This window comes from Entelurus aequoreus, linkage group LG14 (assembly GCF_033978785.1).
Source record: "Entelurus aequoreus isolate RoL-2023_Sb linkage group LG14, RoL_Eaeq_v1.1, whole genome shotgun sequence".
Lineage (NCBI taxonomy): Eukaryota > Metazoa > Chordata > Actinopteri > Syngnathiformes > Syngnathidae > Entelurus > Entelurus aequoreus.
The window spans coordinates 56,037,030-56,052,244 of record NC_084744.1 but is presented as its reverse complement, the minus strand read 5'-3'; the positions used below and the strand labels follow the sequence as shown (position 1 = coordinate 56,052,244).

Sequence of the window (15,215 nt, the reverse complement as noted above, 5' to 3'; positions counted from 1 at the left end):
GGCGACGAATAAAGTAAGTTTCTTACAAGTATCATCCCTGCAGGGACGAGGAATAGCTAAACATGCTTCACTACACACCGTAGGAGGATACGGTAGCTAACCGCTAACAGCAAGGTAGCACCCTGAATGTAAACAAATGCCATGGGTGGATATACACCTGAAATCCACTGTAATGACACTGTTGCGTCTGACCAGACTTCCCTACCAGGGAAGTAAAGTCACTGGTCAATCCCAAGTTCTTTTGATGACATATATGCTGAGTAAGAAGGATCACCAACACAGTATTGGAATATTATCAAGTTTTACTAAAGCTTTAGGAGATCAGTTTAACTCTAGTTGATCTAACACTCAAACGGAAGAGCCAACTTCTTGCAGCTCGAAGAAAACCCCCACCTGTCCGGAAAGGAACACAGCCTCTTTGTTCTACTACAGATAAGACAAAAGGGAGTATTCCATCTCCTACAGTGCAAGCCTTCAACGTAACACACAGTTTACTTGCGGACATAAGATAAAAAATAGAAAGAGTACAAATGGAAAAACACTAGCTGTTTTAAACATGACTGAGTACAGGAATAACTCTTTAACATATATGCATCCTCCACAATACCAAGTACAATAGCGTATCCAGTCGATACATTGAGATTTTTTTTTAATCATTTTTCCTTTTTTAAAAATGTATATTATGTTTATAAACTCAGGAAATATGTCCCTGGACACATGAGGACTTTGAATATGACCAATGTATGATACTGTAACTACTCGGTATCGGATCGATACCTAAATTAGTGGTATCATCCAAAACTAATGTAAAGTATCCAAACAACAGAAGAATAAGTGATTATTACATTTTAACAGACGTGTAGATAGAACATGTTAAAAGAGAAAGTAACCAGATATTAACAGTAAATGAACAAGTAGATTAATAATTCATTTTCTACCGCTTGTCCTCAATAATGTTGACATAATAACAGAATGATAAATAACACAATGTGTTACTGCATACGTCAGCAGCTAAATTAGGAGCCTTTGTTTGTTTACTTACTACTAAAAGACAAGTTGTCTTGTATGTTCACTATTTTATTTAAGGACAAACTTGCAATAAGAAACATGTTTAATGTACCCTAAGATTTTTTGTTAATTAAACTAATGCCATTTTTTTTGTGGTCCCCTTTATTTAGAAAAGTGCTGAAAAGTATCGAAATACATTTTGGTACCGGTACTAAAATATTGGTATCAAATAGAGATTTTCGATAATGGCTTTTTTGCCGATATCTGATATTCCCCAACTCTTAATTACCGATTCCGATATCAACCGATACCGATATATACAGTCGTGGAATTAACACATTATTATGCCTAATTTTGTTGTGATGCCCCACTGGATGCATTAAACAATGTAACAAGGTTTTTCAAAATAAGAGAACAACTTCAACTCAAGTTATGGAAAAAAATGCCAACATGGCACTGCCATATTTGTCTCCCTATCTCTCCCTGAGAGAGCATGAGGAGGTTGAGGTAGGCAGGGTTGAAGTGGGGGTGGGGTTTGGGGGGGTGTATATTGTAGCATCCCGGAAGAGTTAGTGCTGCAAGGGGTTCTGGGTATTTGTTCTGTTGTGTTTATGTTGTGTTACGGTGCGGATGTTCTCCTGAAATGTGTTTGTCATTCTTGTTTGGTGTGGGTTCACAGTGTGGCGCATATTTGTAACAGTGTTAAAGTTGTTTATACGGCCACCCTCAGTGTGACCTGTATGGCTGTTGACCAAGTATGCCTTGCATTCACGTCCGTGTACACAGCGGCGTTTTAAAAAGTCATACATTTTACTTTTTGAAACAGACACCGATAATTTTGAAACCGATACCGATAATTTCCGATATTACATTTTTTTAAACCATCTATCGGCCGATAATATCGGCAGTCCGATATTATCGGACATCTCTAGTATCGACACGAATGACTTAAGATTAGGCAAATATGTCTGCCAGCAGAGAAAAACACAAATGTTAAATATTTGCCCAAACTCATCTAGACTTCAAAGCGTTCGATGGCATTTTCAGTGACGGGCTCTAGTTGCGTCTGTAAAACCAAGTCGAGCAAAGTCAAGATTTTCCACGCCTCATACTGACTGATCCCACTCTTTTGCTCCCCTCAAGAATAACCTCCAGGGGGAAGACACCATGAACATCGACCCCATGTTGGACCACGAGGGCGTTTGCTGCAGGGAGTGCCGCCGCGGCTACACCCACTGCCAGCGGATCTGCGAGCCGCTGGGAGGGTACCACCCGTGGCCGTACCACTACCGCGGCTGCAGAGTGGCCTGCAGGGTCATCATGCCTTGCAACTGGTGGGTGGCGCGCATTCTGGGCATCGTCTAGACAGAAATGACGGCTTTGTTTGGTTCTGCTCTGAGCAGACATCTGGGCGTAGAGGGAGAAAATAAATGTGACGCTGAGAGGATAGGACAGACTTGTAAACGGCATTTCACTTTAACATCTACTTAGCTGTAGGATAAACACGTATTTATGATGACGTCATCTGTGCATTCTCCACTTCCTGTTTGGATGTACACCACAGGCCACACCTTCTCACTTTAAATGCGTTTTCCTTATTTTCATGACTATTTACATTGTAGATTGCCACTGAAGGCATCAAAACTACGACACCTTTGAAGTGAAAACCAATTTCAGGTGACTCTTGAAGCTCATGCAGAGAATGCCAAGAGTGTGCAAAGCAGTAATCGGAGCAAAAGGGTGGCTATTTTGAAGAAACTCGAACATAAAACATGTATTCATATATATTCACCTTATATGATTTGTACGTTTTCAGAATGTGCTTGATCTATTTTTAAACAAAGAAAACAATTTGAAGTTGTCTTTATTTTTAAGTTATTGTGCTGTGATTTTACCAGTCCGGCTCACTTGGGTGTAGATTTTTCTCCGTGTGGCCCCCGATCTAAAATGACTTTGACAGATTGTCACTGAAGGCATCACAACTATGAATGAACACATGTGGAGTTATGTACTTAACAAAAAAAGGTGAAATAACTGAAAACATGTTTTCTATTCTAGTTTCTTCAAAATAGCCACCCTTTGCTCTCATAACTTTTTCGCACACTCTTGGCATTCTCTCGATCAGCTTCAAGAGGTAGTCACCTGAAATGGTTTTCACTTCACAGTAGCTCATGGAGAGAATGCCAAGAGTGTGCAAAGCAGTAATCGGAGCAAAAGGGTGGCTATTTTGAAGAAACTAGAATATAAAACATGTTTTCAGTTATTTCACCTTTTTTTATTTGTTAAGTACATAACTCCACGTGTGTTTATTCATAGTTTCGATGCCTTCAGTGACAACCTACAATGTAAATAGTCATGAAAATAAAGAAAACGCATTGAATGAGAAGGTACTGTGTATACATCTTCTGTCAACTTCTAGAAACTTAACAGTCTAGTGAGAAATATATGTGACACTTGCAACTTCTCAAGCCCTTTTCCCACTTTACACGTAGTACTCGTTACGGCAACGTCCTGTAATATCTAAAGTTACACAATAAACCTTTTTTTAAGTACAATTTGTCGCGTCACCACTCTTTTTGATACACATTGGTTAGAAGGTGGGGTCGTACGGCCGGTGCGCTCTTTCACAATAAAAGCACATCATCAATGTGTGGCCGTAGCAAGGGGTCGGGGTCAACCCCAGCGTCCCGTGCGATTACTTCGGGGTAGGTGAGGCGACCCCTGGTAGATTGTTTCCAAAAGGAGGAAGCTGTGATATCGAGCTCCCGTCTTGGCACGGAAGCAGTGACCAGCAAACCGTGTGCGACGTCGGCTCAAGACCACGGGTGGTTTGCTCGAGGTAGGTTGTCGTTAATTTGATCCAAGGTGGGATGGGGACCAAGCCTTGAACCCTTCGAAGCAGGTTGGCATAGCAACCGTCAAGCCGTTTGTGAAGGCGGGCATTGAGGGTCCGGGTCTCGGAGCACATTCCGAGACATGTGAGCTGTCAGTGGCCTTGTGGTTAAGAGTGTCCGCCCTGAGATCGGTAGGTCGTGAGTTCAAACCCCGGCCGAGTCATACCAAAGACTAGAGATGTCCGATAATGGCTTTTTTTTCCAATATTCCGATATTGTCCAACTCTTAATTACCGATACCGATATATACAGTCGTGGAATTAACACATTAATTTTGCCTAATTTTGTTGTGATGCCCCGCTGGATGCATTAAACAATGTAACAAGGTTTTCCAAAATAAATCAACTCAAGTTATGGGAAAAATAAATGCCAACATGGCACTGCCATATTTATTATTGAAGTCACAAAGTGCATTATTTTTTTTTAACATGCCTCAAAACAGCAGCTTGGAATTTGGGACATGCATGCGGAGGTTGAGGTGGGCGGGAGGTGTATATTGTAGCGTCCCGGAAGAGTTAGTGCTGCAAGGGGTTCTGGGTATTTGTTCTGTTGTGTTTATGTTGTGTCACGGTGCGGATGTTCTCCCGAGATGTGTTTTGTCATTCTTGTTTGGTGGGGGTTCACAGTGTGGCGCATATTTGTAACAGTGTTAAAGTTGTTTATACGGACACCATCAGTGTGACCTGTATGGCTGTTGACCAAGTTTGCCTTGCATTCACTTGTGTGTGTGAAAAGCCGTAGATATTATGTAGGGATGTCCGATAATATCGGGCTGCCGATATTATTGGCCGATAAATGCTTTAAAATGTATTATAGGAAATTATCGGTATCGGTTTCAAAATTATCGGTTTCTAAAAGTAAAATGTATGACATTTTAAAACGCTGCTGTGTACACGGACGTAGGGAGACGTACAGAATGCCAATAAACCTTAAAGGCATTTCCTTTGCGTGCGTGCCGTCCGAGTCACATAATATCTACCGGCTGTTCTCATCACAAATTAATGCAAGGCATACTTGGTCAACAGCCATACAGGTCACACTGAGGGTGGCCGTACAAATAACTTTAACACTGTTACAAATATGCGCCACACTGTGAACCCACACCAAACAAGAATGACAAACACATTTCGGGAGAACATCCGCACCGTAACACAACATAAACACAACAGAACAAATACCCAGAATCCCTTGCAGTACTAAAAGCCATTATCGGACACCTCTAGTATTATGTGATTGGGCCGGCACGCAAAGGCAGTGCCTTTAAGGTTTATTGCCGCTCTGTACTTCTCCCTACGTCCGTATAGCGGCGTTTTTTAAAAAGTCATACATTTTCCTTTTTGAAACCGATACCAATAATTTCCGATATTACATTTTAAAGCATTTATCGGCCGATAATATCGGCAGTCCGATATTATGGGACATCTCTACCAAAGACTATAAAAAATGGGACCCATTACCTCCCTGCTTGGCACTCAGCATCAATGGTTGGAATTGGGGGTTAAATCACCAAAAATGATTCCCGGGCGCGGCCACCGCTGCTGCTCACAGCTCCCTTAACCTCCCAGGGGGTGAACAAGGGTGATGGGTCAAATGCAGAGGACAAATTTCACCACACCTAGTGTGTCTGTGACAGTCATTGGTACTTTAACTTTAACAATGGACCGTGTTGTGTTAGAATAATTATGTACATATCATCATCATAAATTTATGCTTAAAGGTCAACTGAAATTAATTTTGTATATTTAAACGGGGATAGCAGTGTCATACTTGATCATTTCGCAATATTGCCATATTTTTGCTGAAATAATTTAGTAGAGAACATCGACAATAAAGTTCGCAACTTTTGGTCGCTGATAAAAAAAGCCTTGCCTGTACCGGAAGTAGCGTGACGTCACAGGTTGAAAGGCTCCTCACATTTCCCCATTGTTTACACCAGCAGCGAGAGCGATTCGGACAGAGAAAGCGACGATTACCCCATTAATTTGAGCCAGGATGAAAGATTCGTGGATGAGGAATGTCAGAGTGAAGGACTAGAGTGCAGTGCAGGACGTATCTTTTTTCGCTCTGACCGTAACTTAGGTACAAGCTGGCTCATTGGATTCCACACTTTCTCCTTTTTCTATTGTGGATCACAGTTTTGTATTTTAAACCACCTCGGATAGCACATCGGGCTTAAATGCAGATAGAAACAAAAGAAATAAACCCCTGACTGGAAGGATAGACAGAAAATCAACAATACTATTAAACCATGGACATGTAAATACACGGTAAATGCTTTCCAGGCTGGCGAAGCTTAACAATGCTGTTGCTAACAACGCCATTGAAGCTAACATAGCAACGGGACCTCACAGAGCTATGCTAAAAACATTAGCTACGCCAGCCCTCACCTGCTCATCAACACCTGTGCTCACCTGCGTTCCAGCGATCATAGATGCGGTCGGCGGCCCGGAGACGGAGGAAGTCAAGGTGAGGTTGGCGGCTAGCGCATCTGCTATCCATCTCAAAGTCCTCCTGGTTGTGTTGCTGTAGTCCGCCGCTAATACACCGATCCCACCTACAACTTTCTTCTTTGCAGTCTTTATTGTTCATTAAACAAATTGCAAAAGATTCACCAACACAGATGTCCAGAATACTGTGGAATTTTGCGATGAAAACAGAGCTTTTTGTATTGGATTCAATGGTGTACCGCGCATACGTCATCATACCTAGACGTTTTCAACTGGAAGTTTAGCGGGAAATTTAAAATTGCACTTTATAAGTTAACCCGGCCGTATTGGCATGTGTTGCAATGTTAAGATTTCATCATTGATATATAAACTATCAGACTGCGTGGTCGGTAGTAGTGGCTTTCAGTAGGCCTTTAAAGGGCCGTTGATACAATTTATTGTCAATTCTGCTGAAGTGGTATTTTTGTATCTGTGCAAGCTGGCAATCCGGAAGATTGCCAGTTGTCTTTATCAGTGTTGTGTCCAGACTCGGCCTGCTGACGGCCAAGGCTGAACACCGCCGTGACGCAGATAGAGCAGAGACAAGGCGATATGACCTGCGTCAACTCATTTTCATTCATTCTATAACAGACCTGGGCAAATTAAGGCCCGGGGGCCACATGCGGCTCGTTGAGCTTTTCAATCTGGCCCGCCGCACATTCCCCCAAATTTTTTTTATATCTTTAAGATGGAAACTGTATCTGCCATTATGATGTGCAGTGATGTTTTCAAATGACCGTAAGTCTTCGACTAAACAAAGTATTTCAATGGTTGGAATCTGCGCTTATGGATGATTTACCAGTTACTATGGTAATCTAATTAGTTACTATGGTCATCTAATTAGTTACTATGGTCATCTAATTAGTTACTATGGTAATCTACGTCACAACAGCTCAGACGAGGCACCAAGCAGTGTGGGCGGGGAGCGTTTCCACAGACGCGGAAGGAGATTTTCACAACAAAGTTCTAAAGCTGAGTGATGTATAGAATAGAATACACTGTAAAAAAAAATTCTGTAAAAAACGGTCATCTACTGGCAGCTACGGCTGCCAAACGAAAACCATAAAATTAAAGTAAAACATTGTAAACCAAATAATGATCAAAAACATATTTACAGAAATTTTCATGAAACGTTTTGCGGGAAAATATTGTAATTTTACATGAATTTGAAAGTAATTTAAGGAAACAGAAAATGCTATGTATAATCAATTTGGTAATTTTCTGTAAAAAAATAGAAATATACATAGTTTGTCATAACTGGCATATTACTTAAAATAACAGGCGGATTGTTTATTTACATATAATGTCTTCAATTCTACAGTTTTATAAACTATTTAAAAAAGAAAAGAAAAATTACAGTAGAAATTTTGAGTAATTTAACCATAAAAATAGGATTTTTTTTTTACAGTGTACAAACTTTGTAGAATAGAAAGTACTTTATTGAGCCCTGGGGGAAATTCAGCAAATATCAGATATATCAGATTTTAGGTGGGTTTATTTTGTTCATATTTCACTGTTTTGTTGCGTTTCACTTGATTGTAAAATATGTCGATCGAAAGGGGGTGTGACGTTCATATTTTGTCACTATTCAGTGTTTTATCGTTCATAGAAAAATTTTAAATTCCATTACGTTTTTTAAGGCGATCTGTCATAACGTTTTTAGCATTCAATCAAGACATTATTGTGAGGTTTTGTATTAGTGTTCCTAAAAATAGATATACCGGCCCCAGACACATTTTTTTCTCTAAATGTGGCCCCCCGAGTCAAAATAATTGCCCAGGCCTGTTCTATAATCATATATTGTGTCTAACTGGAGTTGTCGATATTACCCCCTTCCCTCAGCGACAGCTTCAGTGATGTAACAGGGACCTTCCAAATAAATGGAGGAGGCGCGCGGGCTTGACTTTTAGAACGTAGTTTGGATCTGTAACTAGAATACAGCCCGAAACCCGTGTCTCCTCGAGCTAAATTGAACTCTGTCTCTGCATGATTCCTTGCTTCTTGTCTGATTATTAGAAACATACTTGCCAACCTTGAGACCTCCAATATCGGGAGGTGGGGGATAGGGGGTGGGGGGTTGGGGGCGGGGGGCGTGGTTGGGGGCGTGGTTATTTACAGCTAGAATTCACCAACTCGAGTATTTCATATACATATATATGTATGAAATACTTGACTTTCAGTGAATTCTAGCTATATATATATATATATATATATATATATATATATATATATATATACCACCGGAACACTGAAATTCAAGTATTTCTTTTATGTACATAAAATAAAAAAAATAAAATAAAAAAAAAATATATATATATATATATATATATATTTTTTTTTTATTTACATAAAAGAAATACTTGAATTTCAGTGTTCCGGTGGCTATCCATTAGATGGCAGTATTGTCCTGTTTAACTTCTCCGTTCATGATGAGTATATCATTTCGGCCACCGTGTTCAATGGAGAAGTCTGTTCTACATATTTACAGGCAACATACACCTTCCCCTTCGAACGTCTCCTTGTTGTGTGCGCAGTTGTGCACTCTACTCTCTAAAAGCCCTAGATGTTATGACGTCATTGGGCAGGCAAGCTGTTTATACTGTGGGAAAGCGGACGTGAGAACAGGCTGTCCTCACTCAGTCTCAGGTCCGCATTGAGCTGGAGGGAGCGTGGCCTCCAGCTCCGGCTGAATACCGGGAGTTTGTCGGGAGAAAATCTCTGCCGGGAGGTTGTCGGGAGAGGCGCTGAATACCGGGATTCTCCCGCTAAAAATGGGAGGGTTGGCAAGTATGATTAGAAATCATCAGTGTTTGAACCTGACATGCGGAAAGAACTTTCCAGAGTTCTTTGCCGCGAGAGTTGCATCTCTCGAAGTCTTTAACGGGACTAAAAGACTCCTTAGCCGTCATGCTAACAGATCGTACCCATGATGCAAAGCGCTTAGCTCCTTTTGATGTCACCCAATGCCGCCTCGGGCTTGGGTTGGGTAAAGATGAGTGTAGTGGCATGTGTGTGTGTCAAGTATCCTGGATGGAGTGTGTGCGAGGGGGGGGGGGGGGGGGGGGGGGGGGGCGCCATAAAGCCAACGGTTCAATCCCGAGCCACAAATGAGCGTTTGATCGTCCCGGGAGATGAAACGTGTGAAGAATTCCGCACGTGGTTGAGCGCGAGCGGCTTGATGAGGCGGTTAGGGGGCTGATCCATATTAATGCTCTTTCTCCACGGAAGGACGCCCACTCGTGGTCGCGCCGCTTCCCACTTCTGCAAGTTGCAGAAGTGGCCAAACATCTCCTGGCGTTCCCAGACAATCCCTAGCAAAGCTAAATCCCGCCGCTGGGGGACATATCTCAGCCCCCCCTTCGCTGGTATCAGTGACGCCACATTTCGTTCCTCTCGGCGCACAATACAGAATTTGGCTCACTGCCATCCTATATTACCCTTGTGGGGGCTGACGGGCCAACCAACCATCCCCCTCTCACCCAGAGACTTTCCAACCTGTACGGAACAATTTCCAGAGACAACAAAACTCCTGAGAGCATTAGCCGGACAAGCCTTTTATTCAGACCTTGGATTGAATCGCACTCAACAAGCGGTACAAAGCCACTTATTGGCGCTGAGATATCTTGCAGAGCGTGGGTGCGGAAGCCGAGAAAATCACTTCGAGTTATCGCTTAAAACATCTTAATTACTTCTTATTGTTAACTATACATTTTTTTTTTTTATACATGTGCTGATAACAGGAAGTCATAAAGGGCTTTAACGTAGAAATGCTGAAGGCAAACAGACAAGGGTTGAATTATGTACTAAACCCCTGATATGAACGTCGGGTTGGATTGTTTTAAGTCTGTCAGTCATGTTCTAATCCACTCTTTCCTTCTAAGTACTTTGGCCTTAAGGATGCAAATCCTTCTGTCCTACTAACTTTCCAAATTGACAGGAGAGGACAAGGAGGTACGGGGGAGATAATAATGGGACATCTATGACCTTGTTTCCACCAAGCAGTACAGTTCAGTTTGGTACGGTACCATACACAGTACAGACCAAAAGTTTGGACACACCTTCTCATTCAATGCGTTTTCTTTATTTTCATGACTATTTACATTGTAGATTGTCACTGAAGGCAACAAAACAATGAATGAACACACAACAAAAAAAGGTGAAATAACTGAAAACATGTTTTATGTTCTAATTTCTTCAAAATAGCCACCCGTTGCTCTTGATTATTGCTTTGCACACTCTTGGTATTCTCTCGATGAACTTCAAGAGAAATTCCCGGTTTTCCAAAACTCCGTAATACCATTTTTTTTTTTTTTTATACTTATTTATGAAGATACATTCTCCACTTCCTGTTTGGATGTACACTACAGGCCACACCTTCTCATTTAAATGCATTTTCATGACTATTTACATTGTAGATTGTCACTGAAGGCATCAAAACTATGACACCTGTGAAGTGAAAATCATTTCAGGTGACTACCGCTTGAAGCTCATGCAGAGAATGCCAAGAGTGTGCAAAGCAGTAATCAAGAGCAAAGGGTGGCTATTTTGAAGAAACTAGAATATAAAACATGTTGTCAGTTATTTCACCTTTTTGTGTTAAGTACACAACTCCACGTGTGTTCATTCATAGTTTTGATGCCTTCAGTGACAATCTACAACGTAAATAGTCATGAAAATAAAGAAAACGCATTGAATGAGAAGGTGAAGTGATTCATATTTATATAGCGCTTTTCTCTAGTGGCGCGAAGCACTTTTACATAGTGAAACCCAATATCTAAGTTACATTTTCAAACCAGTGTGGGTGGCACTGGGAGAAGGTGGGTAAAGTGTCTTGCCCAAGGACACAACGGAAGTGACTATGTTGGCAGAAGACGGGATCGAACCTGGAACCCTCAAGGTGCTGGCACGGCCACTCTACTACCCGAGCTATGCCGCCCCAATTGTAAATTGTCACTGAAGGCAACAAAACTATAAATGAACACAACAAAAAAAGGTGAAATAACTGAAAACATGTTTTATATTCTAGTTACTTCAAAATAGCCACCCTATGATTACTGTTGCGCACACTTTTGGCATTCTCTTGATGAGCTCGAAGCACACCTGTAAAGTGGAAACCATTTCAGGAGACTACCTCTTGAAGCTCATCGAGAGAATGCCAAGAGTGTGCAAAGCAGTAATCAAGAGCAAAGGGTGGCTATTTTGAAGAAACTAGAATATAAAACATGTTTTTAGTTATGTCACCTTTTTTTGTTAAGTACATAACTCCACATGTGTTCATTCGTAGTTTTGATGCCTTCAGTGACAATCTACAATGTAAATAGTCATGAAAATGAAGAAAACACATTGAATGAGAAGGTGTGTCCAAACTTTTGGCCTGTACTGTACATTTGTTGGTAACAGCACTGGCGCTCTTTCATTGGTTACTAACTGCGGTCTGCTTACTGGTCGACAAAGAATCCATACCGCCATGGAGCAACCGGATAGGAATGGAACATGAATATGTTTTAATTTAAAGGGAAACTGCACTTTTTTTTGGTATTTTGCCTATGGTTCACAATCATTATGAAAGACATGACGACGGATGTATTTTTTTTAATGCATTCTGCAGGGAGGTCCTCTATTCCGGCCATAAAAATCCAAAAAAAAAACGTCCAAAAGGCGCCAACAATACTCTGTTTACATTTTGTGACTTGAATATTAACCAATATTAGTGATATTGTTATTATAAGTGCTAACGCAGACAGACTATTAATAGCAGCAACGTGATCACCAGCTTGTTTGTAATGTTCAGCTGTTTCCTTACGTCCCTGCTCCCTGGAAGTTTATTCCAGATCATAAATCACGCCTCTCACCCGTACAGCAGAAGGCTGAAGACGTATTCCGACAATTCGGTAGACTTTGACAGCCAATTTAGACTCGAAAATGGCGAGGACGACACAAAAAGACAGCTTTTTTTTGCGAGAATTATGAGTCATTCCTCATCTAAATGGGAATATATGAACATCCTAGCAGTCTGCATCCTAATGACAGCAGACATTGTACAGTAAGTGATGTTTTACTATGTTTGTAGGCTCTCAAAGTTTGCAGTGAGTAATAATCAGTGATGGAGTTGAAAAAAAAAAGCGTACGTCGTGATGCATTTTTGAAATCAATGCGCCGCGTATACTTAAAATGATCAAAAATATGCACATATTAAATGATATTATAAATGTGCCTGTTACATATATACTTACATCATGTATATCACATGTGTCAAACTCAAGGCCCAGGGGCCAGATCCGGCCCGACAAGTCATCTAACGTGGCCCGCGAAAGCCCTGGGAATAATGTGGATACTTCATCTTTCTGACCAAATGTTTATTATTTCCATTTTGACAGAAAAAAAATGTATGCAATACAGGAAATTTCATATGTTTTAAACTTTGATCTATGTACAAATACTCAATTTTTATTTCTGAATCTTTGGGCACCTTAGCCATTCGATTACGATTCTTGGGGCGGAGGATTTGATTCATAATCGAGACTCGATTTAACACGAGTAAAATTTTTGCAATGCATTATTTGGTACAATAATAATAATACCTTAACAAAACAGCTTACAGGTTACAAAATCTATTTTTGGTTGCTGACGTTCTGACACATACGTGCACCAAGTAAGTAAAATGTTTTTTTTAAAGATAATTTGTCAAAAAAAATAAAAAAAATGCGATTTTTGAAAATGTTTTAATCAATTTTAATTTAATCAATGTATTTATTAAAATTTTGAATTTAATATTTAATAATTTAATTTAATAATTTAATATTTAAATATATAATATTACATTTAATAATTACAATTTATTTATTTATTATTAATTTAATCAATCGAGATGAATAAGAATCGTGATTCATGTGATAAAAAAAAAAAAAAATAGCACCCTAATTATTATATACTGTATTATAGTTTGTAAAAATAACAATACATACTTAAATATCTGCTCGTCACCTGGACTTACGATTTTAAAGCAAGTTATCCATCAATTTGTACGTACACAAATTAAATAACCAAATGCATAGGCAATTGTGCAATAATATAATGAGGCGATTATACTTTTATTACTTTTACTACTATATATGACTGCAATGTGGCCCTTGATGAAAAGAAGTTCGACACCCCTGATGTATATAAAATCTTAATGGAGGTGTTTGGATGTTTTTTTAACTGCTTTATAGGCAGAATTGAGCGGCTCCCTTAGGCTTTATTGTAAGCAGACTTTTTGATTGAATGTATTTAATATTTAGAATGCATATAGGAACTTTTCTATTCATCTACCAAGTCCAGGAACCAATTAAGTTTGTACATCGAGGTTCCGCTGCATTCCCATGGACTGAAATGAACTGTACTGGTTGGTGGAAAAGCACAGGTCGGAGAGGACGGGCAAAGAAGGAGGAGACTGAGTGAACTTCCGAGCGGGGTATGCAGGGACCGAGGTCAAACTGAGGGGAAAAAAAAGGAAGCGGAGAAGAGAGAGCGAGGGAAGGAGGTTCAGTACTTCCTCAACTCGACATCATCCGGCGGGCTCGGATCCACTTTTCTCTTGCCCACATCTTTCCAGTTGGTGCTCAGGACCGTGCCATGTGACTCCGTCTGCAGGAAAAAAAAAAGGCACAGCAGAAAAGAAAAAAAATCACTGCAGTGGAATGCGCTATTTCATTAGCAATCTGGTTATGCAACACCTTCGCTCTGCTTTAAAACGCTCACAGCTTAGATTAGTTGACGACAGCAGTACTGGTTTTATTCATTAAAAAAAAAGGGAACACTTAAGGGCTCAACCCGACTCAGAAGATCCAGTCGGCCTGACAGTCAGCACTTCACGCTGATGAATTGCCTCATGGGAAAAAAAGACCAAAAGTTTGCCTTCCAAAAACTTTGTATACAAGAAAAAAAGTGTACACTGTGTGTTTTCACCCAGAGAGAACTTTCTCAAACATGTTTAGCTGTGAGAACTGCATCTTAATCGCTGTTCATCATCATCATCTCACAAGAATTATACAAAACCCAAAAGCAGTGAAGTTGGCACGTTGTGTAAATAAAAACAGAATACAATGATTTGCAAATCCTTTTCAACTTATATTCAATAGAATTGACTGCAAAGACAAGATATTTAACGTTCAAACTGGAAAACGTTGTTATTTTTTGCAAATATTAGCTCATTTGGAATTTGATGCCTGCAGCATGTTTCAAAAAAGCTGGCACGAGTGGCAAAAAAGACTGAGAAAGTTGAGGAATGCTCATCAAACACTTATTTTAAAGGCCTACTGAAATGATTTTTTTTAATTTAAACGGGGATAGCAGATCCATTCTATGTGTCATACTTGATCATTTCGCGATATTGCCATATTTTTGCTGAAAGGATTTAGTAGAGAACATCGACGATAAAGTTCGCAACTTTTGGTCGCTGATTAAAAAAAAGCCTTGCCTGTACCGGAAGTAGCGTGACGTCGCAGGTTGAAGGGCTCCTCACATTTCCCCATTGTTTACACCAGCAGCTAGAGCGATTAGGACCGAGAAAGCGACGATTACCCCATTAATTTGAGCGAGGCTGAAAGATTTGTGGATGAGGAACGTGAGAGTGAAGGACTAGAGTGCAGTGCAGGACGTATCTTTTTTCGCTCTGACCGTAACTTAGGTACAAGCTGGCTCATTGGATTCCACACTTTCTCCTTTTTCTATTGTGGATCACAGATTTGTATTTTAAACCACCTCGGATACTATATCCTCTTGAAAATGAGAGTCGAGAACGCGAAATGGACATTCACAGTCACTTTTATCTCCACGACAATACATC

The 15,215-nt window shown here is 40.3% G+C and overlaps 2 protein-coding genes across 4 annotated transcripts in view; one reads left to right on the top strand and one right to left on the bottom strand.

Annotated features, from left to right (window-relative positions):
- LOC133665450 (leukocyte cell-derived chemotaxin 1-like) overlaps window positions 1–3,139 on the top strand; it is a 47,007-nt gene extending 43,868 nt beyond the window's left edge. Inside the window, exon 7 of the mRNA XM_062070749.1 lies at window positions 2,152–3,139. Within this exon, the coding sequence (XP_061926733.1) occupies window positions 2,152–2,373 (222 nt within the window). The 3' untranslated portion in view covers window positions 2,374–3,139. The remainder of the gene's footprint in view (window positions 1–2,151) is intronic.
- Window positions 3,140–9,926: 6,787 nt separating this feature from the next.
- The window catches only part of sugt1 (SGT1 homolog, MIS12 kinetochore complex assembly cochaperone), a 62,558-nt gene continuing 57,269 nt past the window's right edge, over window positions 9,927–15,215 (bottom strand). For all 3 annotated transcript variants that reach the window (XM_062070247.1, XM_062070249.1, XM_062070248.1), the window contains exon 13: window positions 9,927–14,014. In XM_062070247.1, the coding sequence (XP_061926231.1) occupies window positions 13,913–14,014 (102 nt within the window). In that variant the 3' untranslated portion in view covers window positions 9,927–13,912. The remainder of the gene's footprint in view (window positions 14,015–15,215) is intronic.